The sequence below is a fragment of the Pleurodeles waltl genome, chromosome 8 (assembly GCF_031143425.1).
Source record: "Pleurodeles waltl isolate 20211129_DDA chromosome 8, aPleWal1.hap1.20221129, whole genome shotgun sequence".
In the NCBI taxonomy this organism is placed as follows: domain Eukaryota; kingdom Metazoa; phylum Chordata; class Amphibia; order Caudata; family Salamandridae; genus Pleurodeles; species Pleurodeles waltl.
The window spans coordinates 708,517,501-708,534,208 of record NC_090447.1 but is presented as its reverse complement, the minus strand read 5'-3'; the positions used below and the strand labels follow the sequence as shown (position 1 = coordinate 708,534,208).

At 46.5% G+C, this 16,708-nt stretch overlaps 1 protein-coding gene across 1 annotated transcript in view; it reads left to right on the top strand.

Moving 5' to 3' along the window:
- IMPG2 (interphotoreceptor matrix proteoglycan 2) overlaps positions 1-16,708 on the top strand; it is a 658,631-nt gene that overhangs the window by 291,568 nt on the left and 350,355 nt on the right. The window contains exon 5 of the mRNA XM_069203500.1: positions 13,700-13,731. Within this exon, the coding sequence (XP_069059601.1) occupies positions 13,700-13,731 (32 nt within the window). The remainder of the gene's footprint in view (positions 1-13,699; positions 13,732-16,708) is intronic.

Here is a 16,708-nt window from a genome sequence, read left to right as displayed (position 1 = left end):
TTGTAATGTCTGCATTTTAAAATGTCTTATGGAGTTAAGGCACCTGCTTCAGAGAGCTTTGTGTGCCCAGGAAATCTCAGGGAACAATAATGGTAAAATAACTGTGGTGGTTGGCGCACTTGCCAGAGAAATCTGTTTTGTCTAGTCCCAGTGTTGAAACAAAGTAGCATAAAGCGTTAATGTGTCTCCTGCAAAGCACATCATGTAACATGCAGATGAATTTTTTTTAGATTAGGTACATAGGAACTAGGCTACTGCTTTTAACACAGAGATCCTTCTGTTACCTACAGTGGATAAATTGTAAACATAATATAATACAGTGAGTTATGAAGGACACATGACTCCTACACCTTGTAACCCTCACTGTCTTGCGTAACACATCATGTATGCTGATTTACACACTTATGATTCATTGTCAATGTATAATGTGTACATGTGATATAAAGCACACCAACAGGCATTCTGTTTCTGTGGATTTTTCAACATGTTTTGCTCTCTGCTTCGCATGGTTGTGCTACTTTTCTGGTACTAATCCCTCTATGACAAAAGGAGGGCATGCCTAAATACATGTCTCCATTTACTTTAAAAATATTCCCTAGTATCATTCTATGCCTGTACAAAGTCACAAGAGAGTGTCGACAGCTTTTGTTTGATCTACGCCACGCTTGTGGAGGGTAGCACGTTCTTTTTACGGTCCTGGTCATATGACTGGTTACATACATATTTATACCACTTCATGCTTCCAGCCTTCCCACTAGTCTTATGACTGAGCGGAACAGGGCAAATTCATAACAATGTGTTGCCATTCAAGAATTTCTGAAACTAGCTGATTGTCTTCACATAGATAGCATATACCAAGACGTTAACCTCTTTACTAAATAAAAGACCATAAGAGCAACGCATTGCACATTCCAGTTTGTGTACTTTATCAACTCTTCGTCTGGGAGAGCTGTGATTTCATGCTAGACTAGGCACTGCAAAAAGGCAACTCTTGACTGCTCTGGGAGAACACCAACCTCAGCCAAATTAAGGTTGCTTTGTCAGGCATCATGTGGTCTATGCTTCTTGCTACAAAGGTCAGGACTACAAGTCATGCACGTTTCAACCTTATAAACTGATCAGAGCTACAGATATTGAGTCAGTAGTAATGCCGAGAGGCAAATAAATCCCATTGCATGTTTTTGGGAATGCCACACATGAATCTGTGTTCCTGCACACATTAAAGCTTGTCTTCTCGGAAAGAATTTAGCTATTCTCAGAAGCTAGAATCGACAGATTAAACCTACAAATTTGTAATCCCAATGTGGCCCATAGATACTTTCACCAGCCCCGTCAGGGTTATTGGAGACACTGAGAAAAGGCTCTAAGCATCTCTCTGTTCTTGTACGGCAAACGTTGGTCTAACCTGAACTCTGTAAACCTTATAGGCAGTGATCTAAGTATGTTGAGAGTGTCACTGCAAATCACCATGTGTAAAGAAATGGCTCCCTGTTGCAGTTACCCCCCACTTTTTGCCTGATACTGATGCTGACTTGACTGAGGAGTGTGCTGGGACCCTGCTAACCAGGCCCCAGCACCAGTGTTCTTTCACCTAAAATGTACCATTGCTTCCACAATTGGCACAACCCTGGCACCTAGGTAAGTCCCTTGTAACTGGTACCCCCTGGTCCCAAGGGCCCTGATGCCAGGGAAGGTCTCTAAGGGCTGCAGCATGTCTTATGGCACCCTAGGGACCCCTCACTCAGCACAGACACACTGCTTACCAGCTTGTGTGTGCTGGTGGGGAGAAAATGACTAAGTCGACATGGCACTCCCCTCAGGGTGCCATGCCAACCTCACACTGCCTATGGCATAGGTAAGTCACCCCTCTAACAGGCCTTACAGCCCTAAGGCAGGGTGCACTATACAACAGGTGAGGGCATAGGTGCATGAGCACTATGCTCCTACAGTGTCTAAGCAAAACCTTAGACATTGTAAGTGCAGGGTAGCCATAAGAGTAGATGGGCTGGGAGTCTGTCAAAAACGAACTCCACAGCTCCATAATGGCTACACTGAATACTGGGGAGTTTGGTACCAAACTTCTCAGAATAATAAACCCACACTGATGCCAGTGTTGGATTTATTATAAAATGCACACAGAGGGCACCTTAGAGATGCCCCCTGTATTTTACCCAATTGTTCAGTGCAGGACTGACTGGTCTGTGCCAGCCTGCTGCTGAGAGACGAGTTTCTGACCCCATGCGGTGAGAGCCTTTGTGCTCTCTGAGGACAGAAACAAAAGCCTGCTCTGGGTGAGGTGCTTCACACCTCCCCCCTGCAGGAACTGTAACACCTAGCAGTGAGCTTCAAAGGCTCAAGCTTCGTGTTACAATGCCCCAGGGCACTCCAGCTAGTGGAGATGCCCGCCCCCTGGACCCAGCCCCCACTTTTGGCGGCAAGTCCAGGAGAGATAATAAGAAAAACAAGGAGGAGTCACTGGCCAGTCAGGACAGCCCCTAAGGTGTCCTGAGCTGAGGTGACGTTGACTTTTAGAAATCCTCCATCTTGCAGATGGAGGATTCCCCCAATAGGGATAGGAATGTGACCCCCTCCCCTTGGGAGGAGGCACAAAGAGGGTGTACCCAACCTCAGGGCTAGTAGCCATTGGCTACTAACCCCCCAGACCTAAACACGCCCCTAAATTCAGTATTTAGGGGCTCCCCAGAACCTAAGAATTTAGATTCCTGCAACTTACAAGAAGAAGAGGACTGCTGAGCTGAAAACCCCTGCAGAAGAAGAAAGAAGACACCGACTGCTTTGGCCCCAGTCCTACCGGCCTGTCTCCTGCCTTCCAAAGAAACCTGCTCCAGCGATGCTTTCCCAAGGACCAGCTACCTCTGAATCCTCAGAGGACTGCCCTGCTTCAAGAAAGACAAGAAACTCCCGAGGACAGCGGCACTGCTCCAAAAGAACTGCAACTTTGTTACAAAGGAGCAGATTTAAAGACCCCTGCAAAACCCCGCAAGAAGCGTGAGACTTGCAACACTGCACCCGGCGACCCCGACTCGACTGGTGGAGAACCAACACCTCAGGGAGGACCCTCCGGCGACTCCGAGACCGTGAGTAACCAAAGTTGTCCCCCCTGAACCCCCACAGCGACGCCTGCAGAGGGAATCCCGAGGCTCCCCCTGACCGCGACTGCCTCACTCTAAAGTCCCGACGGCTGGAAAAGACCCTGCACCCGCAGCCCCCAGTACCTGAAGGAACGGAACTTCAGTGCAGGAGTGACCCCCAGGAGGCCCTCTCCCTTGCCTAGGTGGTGGCTACCCCGAGGAGCCCCCCCTTGCCTGCCTGCACCGCTGAAGAGACCCCTTGGTCTCCCATTGAAACCTACAGAGAACCCGACGCTTGTTTGCACACTGCACCCGGCCGCCCCCGCGCTGCTGAGGGTGTACTTTCTGTGTGGACTTGTGTCCCCCCCGGTGCCCTACAAAACCCCCCTGGTCTGCCCTCCGAAGACGCGGGTACTTACCTGCTGGCAGACTGGAACCGGGGCACCCCCTTCTCTCCATTGAAGCCTATGTGTTTTGGGCACCTCTTTGACCTCTGCACCTGACCTGCCCTGAGCTGCTGGTGTGGTAACTTTGGGGTTGCTCTGAACCCCCAACGGTGGGCTACCTTGGACCCAAAACTGAACCTTGTAGGTAATTTACTTACCTGCTAAAACTAACAATACTTTACCTCCCCCAGGAACTGTGAAAATTGCACTGTGTCCACTTTTAAAACATCTATTTGTGTTTTATGTGAAAAGTATATATGCTACTGTAATTATTCAAAGTTCCTAAAGTACTTACCTGCAATACCTTTCAAATGAGATATTACATGTAGAATTTGAACCTGTGGTTCTTAAAATAAACTAAGAAAATATATTTTTCTATAACAAAACCTATTGGCTGGATTTGTCTCTGAGTGTGTGTTCCTCATTTATTGCCTGTGTGTATGTACAATAAATGCTTAACACTACTCCTTTGATAAGCCTACTGCTCGACCACACTACCACAAAATAGAGCATTAGTATTATCTCTTTTTGCCACTATCTTACCTCTAAGGGGAACCCTTGGACTCTGTGCATACTATTCCTTACTTTGAAATAGTGCATACAGAGCCAACTTCCTACATTGGTGGATCAGCGGTGGGGTACAAGACTTTGCATTTGCTGGACTACTCAGCCAATACCTGATCACACGACAAATTCCAAAAATTGTCATTAGAAATTGATTTTTGCAATTTGAAATTTTTCTAAATTCTTAAAAGTCCTGCTAGGGCCTTGTGTTAGTCCCTGTTTAGCATTTCTTTTAGTGTTTAAAAGTTTGTGAAAAGTTTGAATTAGATTCTAGAACTAGTTTTTAGATTCTTAAAAAGTATTTCAACTTTTAGAAGCATAATGTCTAGTACAGATGTGAATGTGGTGGAACTCGACACCACACCTTACCTCCATTTTAAGATGAGGGAGCTAAGGTCACTCTGTAAAATAAAGAAAATAGCAATTGGCCCCAGACCTTCCAAACTACAGCTCCAGGAGCTGTTGGCAGAGTTTGAAAAGGCCAACCCCTCTGAGGATGGCAACACAGAGGATGATGATAGTGACTTGGAAGGAGATTCCCCCCTACCAGTCCTATTTAGGGAGAACAGGGCCTCTCAAGCCCTGACTCCAAACATAATAGTCAGAGATGCTGGCTCCCTCACAGGAGGGACCAACACCTCTGAAATCACTGAGGATAACTCCAGTGAAGAGGACATCCAGTTAGCCAGGATGGCCAAAAGATTGGCTTTGGAAAGACAGATCCTAGCCATAGAAAGGGAAAGACAAGAGATGGGCCTAGGACCCATCAATGGTGGCAGCAACATAAACAGGGTCAGAGATTCTCCTGACATGTTGAAAATCCCTAAAGGGATTGTAACTAATTATGAAGATGGTGATGACATCACCAAATGGTTCACAGCTTTTGAGAGGGCTTGTGTAACCAGAAAAGTGAACAGATCTCACTGGGGTGCTCTTCTTTGAGAAATGTTCACTGGAAAGTGTAGGGATAGACTCCTCACACTCTCTGGAAAAGATGCAGAATCTTATGACCTCATGAAGGGAACCCTGATTGAGGGTTTGGATTCTCCACTGAGGAGTATAGAATTAGATTCAGGGGGGCTCAAAAATCCTCAAGCCAGACCTGGGTTGATTTTGTAGACTACTCAGTGAAAACACTGGATGGTTGGGTAACTGGAAATGAAGTGCATGACTATGTTGGGCTTTACAATTTGTTTATGAAAGAACACATTTTAAGTAACTGCTTCAATGAAATGTTGCATCAGTATCTGGTAGACCTAGGTCCAATTTCTCCCCAAGAATTGGGAAAGAAGGCAGACCACTGGGTCAAGACTAGGGTAACCAAAACTTCCACTGGGGGTGACCAAAAGAAAGGGGTTACAAAACCTCCTCAGGAGAAAGTGGGTGACACTAGAAACAAAGAAAAAGAGTCCTCTGTAGGCCCCCAAAAACCAGCCCAGGTGGGTGGGCCCCGAGACACAACCCAAAACAAAGGTGGGTACCAGGGTAAGAACTGGGATGCCACTAAGGCATGGTGCCATAACTGTAGACAGACAGGGCACCACACCAAGGAAACATCTTGTCCCAAAAACAAACCCCCTAGCAAAATCCCAGGGGTGACCAGTGTAGCCATTGGGGATGACTCCTCAGATGAGGAGGTCTTCATAGCCTTCAACTGGAAAAAGGGCCCAACAGGTGAGTTGGAGATTCCAGAGGGAAGTAGACACTTCCATCACCTACTGGTAAATGGAATCCCAGCCACTGCCCTGAGAGACACTTGTGCCAGTCACACTATTATGCATGACAGGCTGGTGTTCTCAAACCAGTACATCCCAGGTGAGATGGCCAGAGTAAGAGTTAGCCCAGGCAGGGTCACTGATAGGCCTGTGGCTTTTGTGCCCATAGAAGTGGGTGGGACTTTTAGCTGGAGAAGGGTGGTAGTCAGAACAGACCTCCCCCTTGATTGTCTCCTTGGAAATGACTACCCAGAGGTTAGTCAGAGCCCAAGAGAGGAAGTGGTCCAGTGCCAGTCCTCTCCCAAGGATTCTGAAGGTGCTACCCCTGCAGTAACTGCAAGCAGGCCCCAGAAGAAAAAGAAAAGAAAACAGTGTAGGAAGGGTGGACAACCTTTAGCCAAGGTTTCAGCAAGCCAAGGAGATTCTGCTCCAGTAGGGGAGAACTCCAAAAGTGGCACTGATAAAGTCCAACCTGACCCACAAGAAGTCCTGGCTAGTCAGGCAACTGTTAAGCCTGAGTGGGTGGCTCCTCAGCTAACAGAAGAAAGAGTGGAAGAAGGGTGTTTACCACAAGATGAGGTAACCCCCACTCTAATACAGAAGACAGGCACCCTGAACCCAAAGAAGCCTGTAACTTAGCCCCTTCCCTTGTAGGTGAAGAGCTAAAGGTGTGGTTCTGGGCACTGACAGCTGTCAGTGGCCTCTGCTGGGTGTTAGCCTTTATGGCTGCACTATCCTTGGCATGGTGGTCTGACCCCATGCCAAATAGCAAGTTAGGCCCCCTGACCCTGTTGGTCATGGTGGGGTTACTCCAGCTCTGGGTAACCTCTTTGGGTAAGCTAGGGGTGACCCTGGCTAAGATAAGATTAGCAGAGGTGGATACCTCTAACCCCAAAATAGAGAGAATGGGTGGAGACATTAAAGAAACAGACAAGAGGCAATTCAGACTAGGTCCTATTACTGTGGAAGTGGGTCAGTTCCCCAGAGGGAATGACCTGAACAGGAGGATGTAAGGCAGAGTAGGCCCTGCAACAAACCAGCCTATTTCCTCTACTCTTCCTCGCCTGACAGACTAGGAAGACTCTCCCAGCTTTGGCTGAGTCTCCTGGCCTGTGGGCTGGGGGGGGCTTGTGTAAAGAAATGGTTCCCTGTTTCAGTTACCCCCCACTTTTTGCCTGATACTGATGCTGACTTGACTGAGAAGTGTGCTGGGACCCTGCTAACCAGGCCCCAGCACCAGTGTTCTTTCACCTAAAATGTACCATTGTTTCCACAATTGTCACAACCCTGGCACCTAGGTAAGTCCCTTGTAACTGGTACCCCTGGTACCAAGGGCCCTGATGCCAGGGAAGGTCTCTAAGGGCTGCAGCATGTCTTATGCCACCCTAGGGACCCCTCACTCAGCACAGACACACTGCTTACCAGCTTGTGTGTGCTGGTGGGGAGAAAATGACTAAGTCGACATGGCACTCCCCTCAGGGTGCCATGCCAACCTCACACTGCCTATGGCATAGGTAAGTCACCCCTCTAACAGGCCTTACAGCCCTAAGGCAGGGTGCACTATACCACAGGTGAGGGCATAGGTGCATGAGCACTATGCCCCTACAGTGTCTAAGCAAAACCTTAGACATTGTAAGTGCAGGGTAGCCATAAGAGTAGATGGGCTGGGAGTCTGTCAAAAACGAACTCCACAGCTCCATAATGGCTACACTGAATACTAGGGAGTTTGGTACCAAACTTCTCAGAATAATAAACCCACACTGATGCCAGTGTTGGATTTATTAAAAAATGCACATAGAGGGCACCTTAGAGATGCCCCCTGTATTTTACCCAATTGTTCAGTGCAGGACTGACTGGTCTGTGCCAGCCTGCTGCTGAGAGACGAGTTTCTGACCCCATGCGGTGAGAGCCTTTGTGCTCTCTGAGGACAGAAACAAAAGCCTGCTCTGGGTGAGGTGCTTCACACCTCCCCCCTGCAGGAACTGTAACACCTAGCAGTGAGCTTCAAAGGCTCAAGCTTCGTGTTACAATGCCCCAGGGCACTCCAGCTAGTGGAGATGCCCGCCCCCTGGACCCAGCCCCCACTTTTGGTGGCAAGTCCAGGAGAGATAATGAGAAAAACAAGGAGGAGTCACTGGCCAGTCAGGACAGCCCCTAAGGTGTCCTGAGCTGAGGTGACTCTGACTTTTAGAAATCCTCCATCTTGCAGATGGAGGATTCCCCCAATAGGGATAGGAATGTGACCCCCTCCCCTTGGGAGGAGGCACAAAGAGGGTGTACCCACCCTCAGGGCTAGTAGCCATTGGCTACTAACCCCCCAGACCTAAACACGCCCCTAAATTCAGTATTTAGGGGCTCCCCAGAACCTAAGAATTTAGATTCCTGCAACTTACAAGAAGAAGAGGACTGCTGAGCTGAAAACCCCTGCAGAAGAAGAAAGAAGACACCAACTGCTTTGGCCCCAGTCCTACTGGCCTGTCTCCTGCCTTCCAAAGAAACCTGCTCCAGCGACGCTTTTCCAAGGACCAGCGACCTCTGAATCCTCAGAGGACTGCCCTGCTTCAAGAAAGACAAGAAACTCCAGAGGACAGCGGCACTGCTCCAAAAGAACTGCAACTTTGTTACAAAGGAGCAGATTTAAATACCCCTACAAAACCCCGCAAGAAGCGTGAGACTTGCAACACTGCACCCGGCGACCCCCACTCGACTGGTGGAGAACCAACACCTCAGGGAGGACCCTCCGGCGACTCCGAGACCGTGAGTAACCAAAGTTGTCCCCCCTGAGCCCCACAGCGACGCCTGCAGAGGGATTTCCGAGGATCCCCCTGACCGCGACTGCCTGACTCTAAAGTCCCGACGGCTGGAAAAGACCCTGCACCCGCAGCCCCCAGCACCTGAAGGAACGGAACTTCAGTGCAGGAGTGACCCCCAGGAGGCCCTCTCCCTTGCCTAGGTGGTGGCTACCCCGAGGAGCCCCCCCCCTGCAAAGCTGAAGAGACCCCTTGGTCTCCCATTGAAACCTACAGAGAACCCGATGCTTGTTTGCATACTGCACCCGGCCGCCCCCGCGCTGCTGAGGGTGTACTTTCTGTGTGGACTTGTGTCCCCCCCGGTGCCCTACAAAACCCCCCTGGTCTGCCCTCCGAAGACGCGGTTACTTACCTGCTGGCAGACTGGAACCGGGGCACCCCCTTCTCTCCATTGAAGCCTATGTGTTTTGGGCACCTCTTTGACCTCTGCACCTGACCGGCCCTGAGCTGCTGGTGTGGTAACTTTGGGGTTGCTCTGAACCCCCAACGGTGGGCTACCTTGGACCCAAAACTGAACCTTGTAGGTAATTTACTTACCTGCTAAAACTAACAATACTTTACCTCCCCCAGGAACTGTGAAAATTGCAGTGTCCACTTTTAAAACAGCTATTTGTGTTTTATGTGAAAAGTATATATGCTACTGTAATTATTCAAAGTTCCTAAAGTACTTACCTGCAATACCTTTCAAATGAGATATTACATGTAGAATTTGAACCTGTGATTCTTAAAATAAACTAAGAAAATATATTTTTCTATAACAAAACCTATTGGCTGGATTTGTCTCTGAGTGTGTGTTCCTCATTTATTGCCTGTGTGTATGTACAACAAATGCTTAACACTACTCCTTTGATAAGCCTACTGCTCGACCACACTACCACAAAATAGAGCATTAGTATTATCTCTTTTTGCCACTATCTTACCTCTAAGGGGAACCCTTGGACTCTGTGCATACTATTCCTCACTTTGAAATAGTGCATACAGAGCCAACTTCCTACACCATGGCTTTGATCACTCAACTGGCAATAGCCCGTGGACCCCTATATACAGCAGAATGCAAATCTGTCTGATGAGTAATGATTGTTAACATACTCGCCCAGCCTCTGTCAGAACGTGAAGATCACTATCTACTTTGTTAGCAGTGATTTGTGTTTGGCTCCATTAAGGTGAGTGTGTTGACTCAGCTTCATCTTTCAGTATTGTTGATCAGACCTAAATGCTCAAAGTGGGCCATAGTTGATGCCTATTATCACTGCTAAGACCAGACTCTTCTGCCTGGATACAGATTTGTTTGCATGTGGGGTTCAGTTTATTTAGGCTGGTATATAGGCTGGCCCCGCTTCTACATAATTCAGAATTGCAACAAGAGTTGATAGGGTGTGCTAGAAATTGAGTCTCTAGGTGGCAGAGGTATGCACCCTGTAGGGACCACAATCCTAGACAGGGTAAGCTAGATACACGTTTTAAATTAACTTGTGCGTACCCTCTGGTAGCTTGGCACAGAGCAGGCACGGTTAACTTAAGAGGCAATGTAGAAAGTATTTGTGCAACACATACACAAAGCAATACAATGAAAATACTACAGCGCAGATTTAGAACAATAGGGAATATTTATCTGAGTAAAACAAGACCAAACCAACAAAAATACCATCAGTAGAAGTCGAGATGTGAATTTTTAAAGAATAAACCAAAGACAGTGCTTTGAAGTCAATAGCACTAAAAGGTTAGTTGAGGTTGCGTTAGCCTGGGTAAATCCAAAGTTCAGCTGACTGCGATGGAGGGTAGTCTGGCTTCAGGACTCGGACAGGACCCGTTGTGAAAGTACCTTGGATGAAGCAAATGTCGACTCCGAGGGCCTGATGCGTCATCATCGAGTTTCACTGAGTTCCTGCATTGTCGTTGGGCTCCGTTGAGTTGAAGGCACTGCGTCGTTGTTGAGCCGAGCAGACTGTCATCGCTGAGCTCTGCTGGCTGTAGAACCTCTGTCCTTGAGCAGCTGCTGCATCAGCGTCAAAGTGAGATGTGTCGGTTCCAATCGGCTCAAAGTCACTGATGCGTTGATGTACAAAAACCCACAGAAACCCACTTCTGAGGCCCAGGATTGGGTTGGCACCTCAGGGAAGGGTAGGACTAACATATGGTATAGTCCAGCAGCTGAGTTGTAGGAAGCCTTTTATGGCTCTGAGACATCAGGAACAGGAGACAAGCCCTTGGAGTCACTCTGGGTTCAAGTGAAATGGGCCCAATCCTTGTCCTCAGCAGCACAGAGATCAGCAGGCAGCAGGGGCAGCTCAGCAAAGTAATGTAGCAGTTCCTTCAGAACAATCAGTCAAGCTGACTGCCAGTCCTTGTAGCACAGCAGTCCCTATTCCTGGCACAGTTCTTCACAGGTCCAGTAGTGTACTGTCTTGGTGGGGGTCAGAGCCCTAGTGCTTATACCCAAATGTGCCTTTGAAGTGGGGGTGACTTCAGAGCAGCTCTTTGAAGCACACATGCACCCCTTTCATCCCAGCCCAGCTCCTATCAGAAGGGGGTAATCAGTCCTTTGTGTGGGGACAGGCACTGCCTATTAAGGTGTAAGTGTCACCCCCCATCCCTTTCTGTACAGGAAGAGTCATCAGAATGCAGATAAATGCAGATGAGTGATCAGACACACCTAACCTTCCTGTGTTGTGGCTGTCTAAAAGGAATGCACAAAGTATAGCTGTCACCCACCCAGATGTGTATTAAACACAGGCTGCAGGGCACACATAGCAGTAAGCGCAGAAGAATGCCCACCTTCTACATGAGTAATGTTAAATTCAACTTTACCATGAAAGACCATTCCAAAGATATGAAACATGATGAAGCTACTCCTTCCTGATCCGATGATACAGCTTTAAAGTGTACTAAGGAATTCCCAGTGCTGGCCTATGAGAGAAGTAGGTCTCACAGTAGTGAAAAATGACTTTGGGAGAAATAATTTGAGAATGCTCACTTTGTGGGTGTCCACTTCTTTGGTTTATAGTGATGCACCTAAATCCACAAAAAACTAAGAATATGATTTTGAAAGTGCAAAATATTGCCCTGTCCCCTGAATACATTTTTCATCTTACATTGGAATAAAGATGCAACTAAGGGTAATGCAAAATATACTCTATTTATCTGAAATACTCCTCTCCTTTGAGGTGAAAATCTCTACACCTTGGAATGAGACTGATCTGAAAGTAAGCAGATCTTAAATCTAATTTCATGAAATAGTGATCCCTTTAACATCCGCAACATGTTGTTTGTAATTGGGAAGGGAATGCCATCCTCCAAATACATTAATTAAGACTCCTCAAATACCCACTTAATCTTCGTTTGCCATCACATTTTTGGGTGATCACTGTGGGCTTGAGATTTTCTTCTCAGAGTTTTTTTTCAAACATACTCATCACTTCATCCCTCATGGTCCCAAGCTAAGGATGGAACCTGGGTCTCGCATTTTGTTTCAAATTTATCTAGTGTACATAATTTTAAATGATCTTACCTCTCCGGGCCTCTAGATAATACTGTATAATATTTGTTAATCATTTCTAATCAAATATCTTACCCTATCAAAACCTGTTTTTCCCATCCGGTTTCTAGATTAGTCCCACATTTTGCTGATGTCTCCAATAGAATATTGGGCCTGATTTAGAAGTCGGCGGAGGGAAATACTCTGTCACGAACATGACAGATATCCTGTCAGCCATATTAGGATCCCATTCTATCCTATGGGGATCGTAATACGATGAACATGATATCTGTCATGTTTCTGATGGAGTATTCCCTCCACCAGTGCTAAATTTGAGCCAGTGGTTTCCGGTGCAGGGCGCCAGCACTTATTTTTGAGGGCCGGCACTTATTTTTCTGCTTCAAGCATTTACTGCGAGCAAAAGACACATATGGGAAAGACGGAGGAAGAGAAATTCGAAAAAGTGTCACACATGGAGAAAACTGAAACCTGCAAGAGTGAGCTGAAGGGGCAAGGAATGCCTGTAAATGGATTAAAGAGGCATGAGCTGGCATTAAGATTATGCTGCTGCAGTATTCAGTGCTCGCACATTTAATTAGAGCAGCCACGTGCTTCAGAGGAGGCCTTTGGGCACCAGCACATTTTTATTTACAAATTAAGCACTGCCCTTCGCTGACATCTAAATCAGACCCTCTGATGCTCCTTTCTCAGATATAAAAACTTTTTGATGGCAACTCCTTTCTTAGAAATTCATTTTGGCTTTCCAGCACTTAAGTGAGGTCAAGCCAATATTCTAGTTTAAAGACTCGATAACTGACAGACACTAGTCTCCCGTTTTAGTCATCTGGGATTGAGGAATTAATTACTCTATTTTTGTTTATACCACACATTTACATCCCCTCACTACGTGTATAGCCTGGTGCATTAATGGTGATTTTTTAATGGCTATGTATCTCTTTGGTAGCTATGGTAATTGCAACAGACCTCACCAATTACCGGAAAAACAAATCAAATAATTTTAGTGTTTTGCTCGTAATTTCTGTTAGCACTAGAGACTGCATCAAGGCTGGCAGGGCCACAAGCTCCAGGATGCGTTGTACGGGTGTAATTTTCCGCTGAGTTTTAGAATTCATTGGTACAACATTCTATCTTTACACTGGTGATTAAGTGCCATTGTTAGACAATGCAAATGTGGGTGTAGAATTGCACCAGCACCTGTGAAATCCGTGTCATCCGAAACATTTGGTTCAATCATAAAAGGCAATAGTGCAATCTAGCCTTAAAAGCCTAATCCTCCCCAGCACCGAACAAAAGGAGCAGAAACCATGCGTTTTCCACGTTGAGTGCTTTTAAAGGTAAGGTATATCTTATTTTTCATTTTTTCTGATGGTGATTTATCGACTTCTATTACAGTGGTTATGATTAGGCCCCTGTGAAACTGAGTATCTCAAATCAATCATTACTCTACTAGAGAAGGAGGCTGAAGTAGCAACCGATGTAAATATTAGTATGAAGATTAGAACCACAATGTGTGAATCAAATCACCCACGTTCTCTTTGTCTACAAACATACCACGACTTTTTTTTATTTCCTACAGAAACTGTCTCTTGCCAAGAAAGCTGCTGCAAGGTAACTATGAATTCTTTATTCTTGAAATTATATAGTAGGTGTGGCATTTGGGCAGTGAAATCGTTCCGGAGAGTGTGAATTTATTTGAATGACGACTAATCTAAAGGTTGAGTTTATAAAGGTGAAAAATCTCATATGGATTTAGGACAATCTGATTTAGAAGTCCGAGGAGGTTGAGACATGCTCCGAATTGGAATTATCCTTTGTGTATGGAGGTGCCCGAGCTTCCATTTGTAAAAAAAATGTGGGAGCTGTTCACGCCTAAATTAGCCCAGGGGATAATGAAGAGCATTATTCCAGGAATTACCCTATGCATGGTGGCCCTAAATCGAATTCTTATTCTTACATTGGGGTAAGGTTAAATTCATTGGAGAGAAAATTTAAAAGATGCCTTTTATCAAATTTGTGATTTATGAAAACACAATTTGCAACTTTATAAACTTGGCAACGTTTTAAAAGTGTAATAAATGGGTAAAAAGGCCCTCACAAAAGTGAGTTTTGGAAGAAAAACGTCATTTTGTGGAGGATTTTTCCTACAGCAAAGTTATTCAAGGTGGTTAACTTGGCATCTTTGTTAAGGTACCAGGTTTAATCTTCGCAATATTTTACAGGTAAAGTTACAATTTCACTAAAGACACACTAGGGGATGCAGTGGTACAGCTGTGCTCCTCCATAAACATTCACGCTAGTGGTTTCACAGGTCCACGTAGATTCTCTGGGAAGGTATGTTGAGGTGGAGGGTACACTGCATGAGATCATATATCACTTTATTAGTGTATATAGCCCTCCAATCTTGGTACAAAGTCCCATGAAACATCTGCGGCTGTAGATTTTCCGACTCCCTTTTGGGACAAAATTCATTGGTGAGGATTTTAACAATATCACGGTCCGCAGGGAAGACTCCTTGGGTTGGGTGCTCATGGGGTTAGAGAGAGTAGGGTTTCACAGCTGCTTGGAGGACCTGGGTCTCTGTGATGTGTGGAGGGTATGGAAACCTGGGACTTCGGCTTATACTCACTACTCAGCTGCTCATAAATCCTTATCTCGCATTGGCTTAATCCTTCTTCCGGCTTCTGACCTTCCTGGCACCTCTGGTTCCCACATTCTGCCCAGAGGTATTTTGGACCATGCCCGTGTGACAACGGGGTCCCGTCCAATGTAGAGACTTTGGGGCAGAGTTATGGAAAGTGGCGCTGCACTGAGTGCAGCGACACTTTTCCTGCGCCCCTTAGTACCCGCCTTCCACCACCATGCGTGCCCCGTATTTGAAATACGCCACACCATGGTGCAGAGTAGGGGGCAATAGAGTCATTTTTAGTGACTCTATTGATGTACTCTGCAGGAGTAGTGCCAAACTGTTGGCACTACTCCTGCAGAGTACATAAGGGCCCATTCTAAAGAATGAAAGACCCCTTTTAACGCCTGCTCTTGAGCAGGTGTTAAAAGATCCATAATAAATGGCGTAAGGAAATCACATAGATTTCCTTGCACCATTTTACCGGCTCCCCTAATGGGGGAACACCCCCTTTCTATACATTATGCCTAGTGCAGGCATAATGTAGTGCAAAGGGTTACAGGGTGGCGCAATGCATGCATTGAGCCACCCTGTAAATATGGAGCAGGGATTTTGGCCCCGTTGGGTCACATTAAAATCAAAATAAATGACATTAAAGTGGCACAAGGTGGTGCTGGGGGCTATAAATATGCCCCTTAATGCCTAGTTTCTGCAGCAACAGGAATTTCAGGACTTCCTTACTCATGAGCTGGGTGGTTACTTTGATCCAAACAGCGGCACTGTGGGGTCCCTGGGAACTCTTTCGTTGGCTGGTACGGCTTTTCTGAGGGGAACAGCAAGGTCATACTTGAGGGGGCAAAAGCACACTCAGCGGCAACAGATTACTGAACTAGAGTTGAATATGCATGGCTTGGAACACAATGGCTTTGCTAATATGGATGACACGGATCTACACCAACTAGCTATGAAAAAGAAGTCACTTCAGCAGATGGTGCTTGAAGACGCTCATCAGTGCTGGATGCCCTTGACACACAGCGTTTATGAATGGGGGGACAAATCTGGCAAGCTCCCGCATTGGTTGGGGATGCAGGAGCTAACATCCCAGATCGTTCCCTCTATTAAATCAGGAGTGGGGGTCATAGCGGAAACAGCCGAGGATATAGCGGCAGTGTTTTCAACTTATTATAGGGATCTATATGCCCTCGAGGGATGCAGTACGTTCATTAGTGTTTGACATCCTAGTGCCCATGGTGTCTGTGAATGATAGGGTGGATTTGGATCGCCCCTCAAGGCGCAGGAGGTCTCTCTTCCCCTTCAGAAAATTAACTCTGGGAAAACTTCAGGCACCAATGGCTTCCCAATGGAATATTATATACATTTCCAGGGCCACCTGATGCCTCATCATCTCAGCCTTTATCAGGAGGCGGTCCACAGGGTACAGTTCGCTCCTGAGCTCGACTTGGTGACTATTGTGGTCTTGCCTATGTTTTGCCAGCCCGTACATCGAAGTGCATTGTATCACCTGATCTCGCTCATTAAGTTTGAGGTAGAAAACTTTGGGAAAGTGCTGGCTTATCAGCTCCTTGCAGTCCTTCCACAGCTGGTTCACCCTGATCAGTGTGGGTTTATTCCCGGTAGGACTACTAGGCCCTGCTTCCACAGGGTACACATGGTGCTAACATGTCTTTCTCTGCTGGGGGACCCAACAGCTCTTCTTCTTTTGGATTTCAGAAGGTCTTTGATTCTGTTAGTTGGGCCTTTTTGGAGGAGGTGTCGATTAGGGTGGGCCTGTGGCCTTGATTCCGGGTATTTGTTTGGACGCTCTAGTCTAACTCTAAGGCCCGTATTCAGGTCAATGGCACCTTTTTTGCCCCCTTCATGATTGGAAGTTACACCTGCCAAGGTTACCAATTGTCGTCACTTTTGTTTGTCCTGGCGATCGAGCCATTGGCGGCATGGATT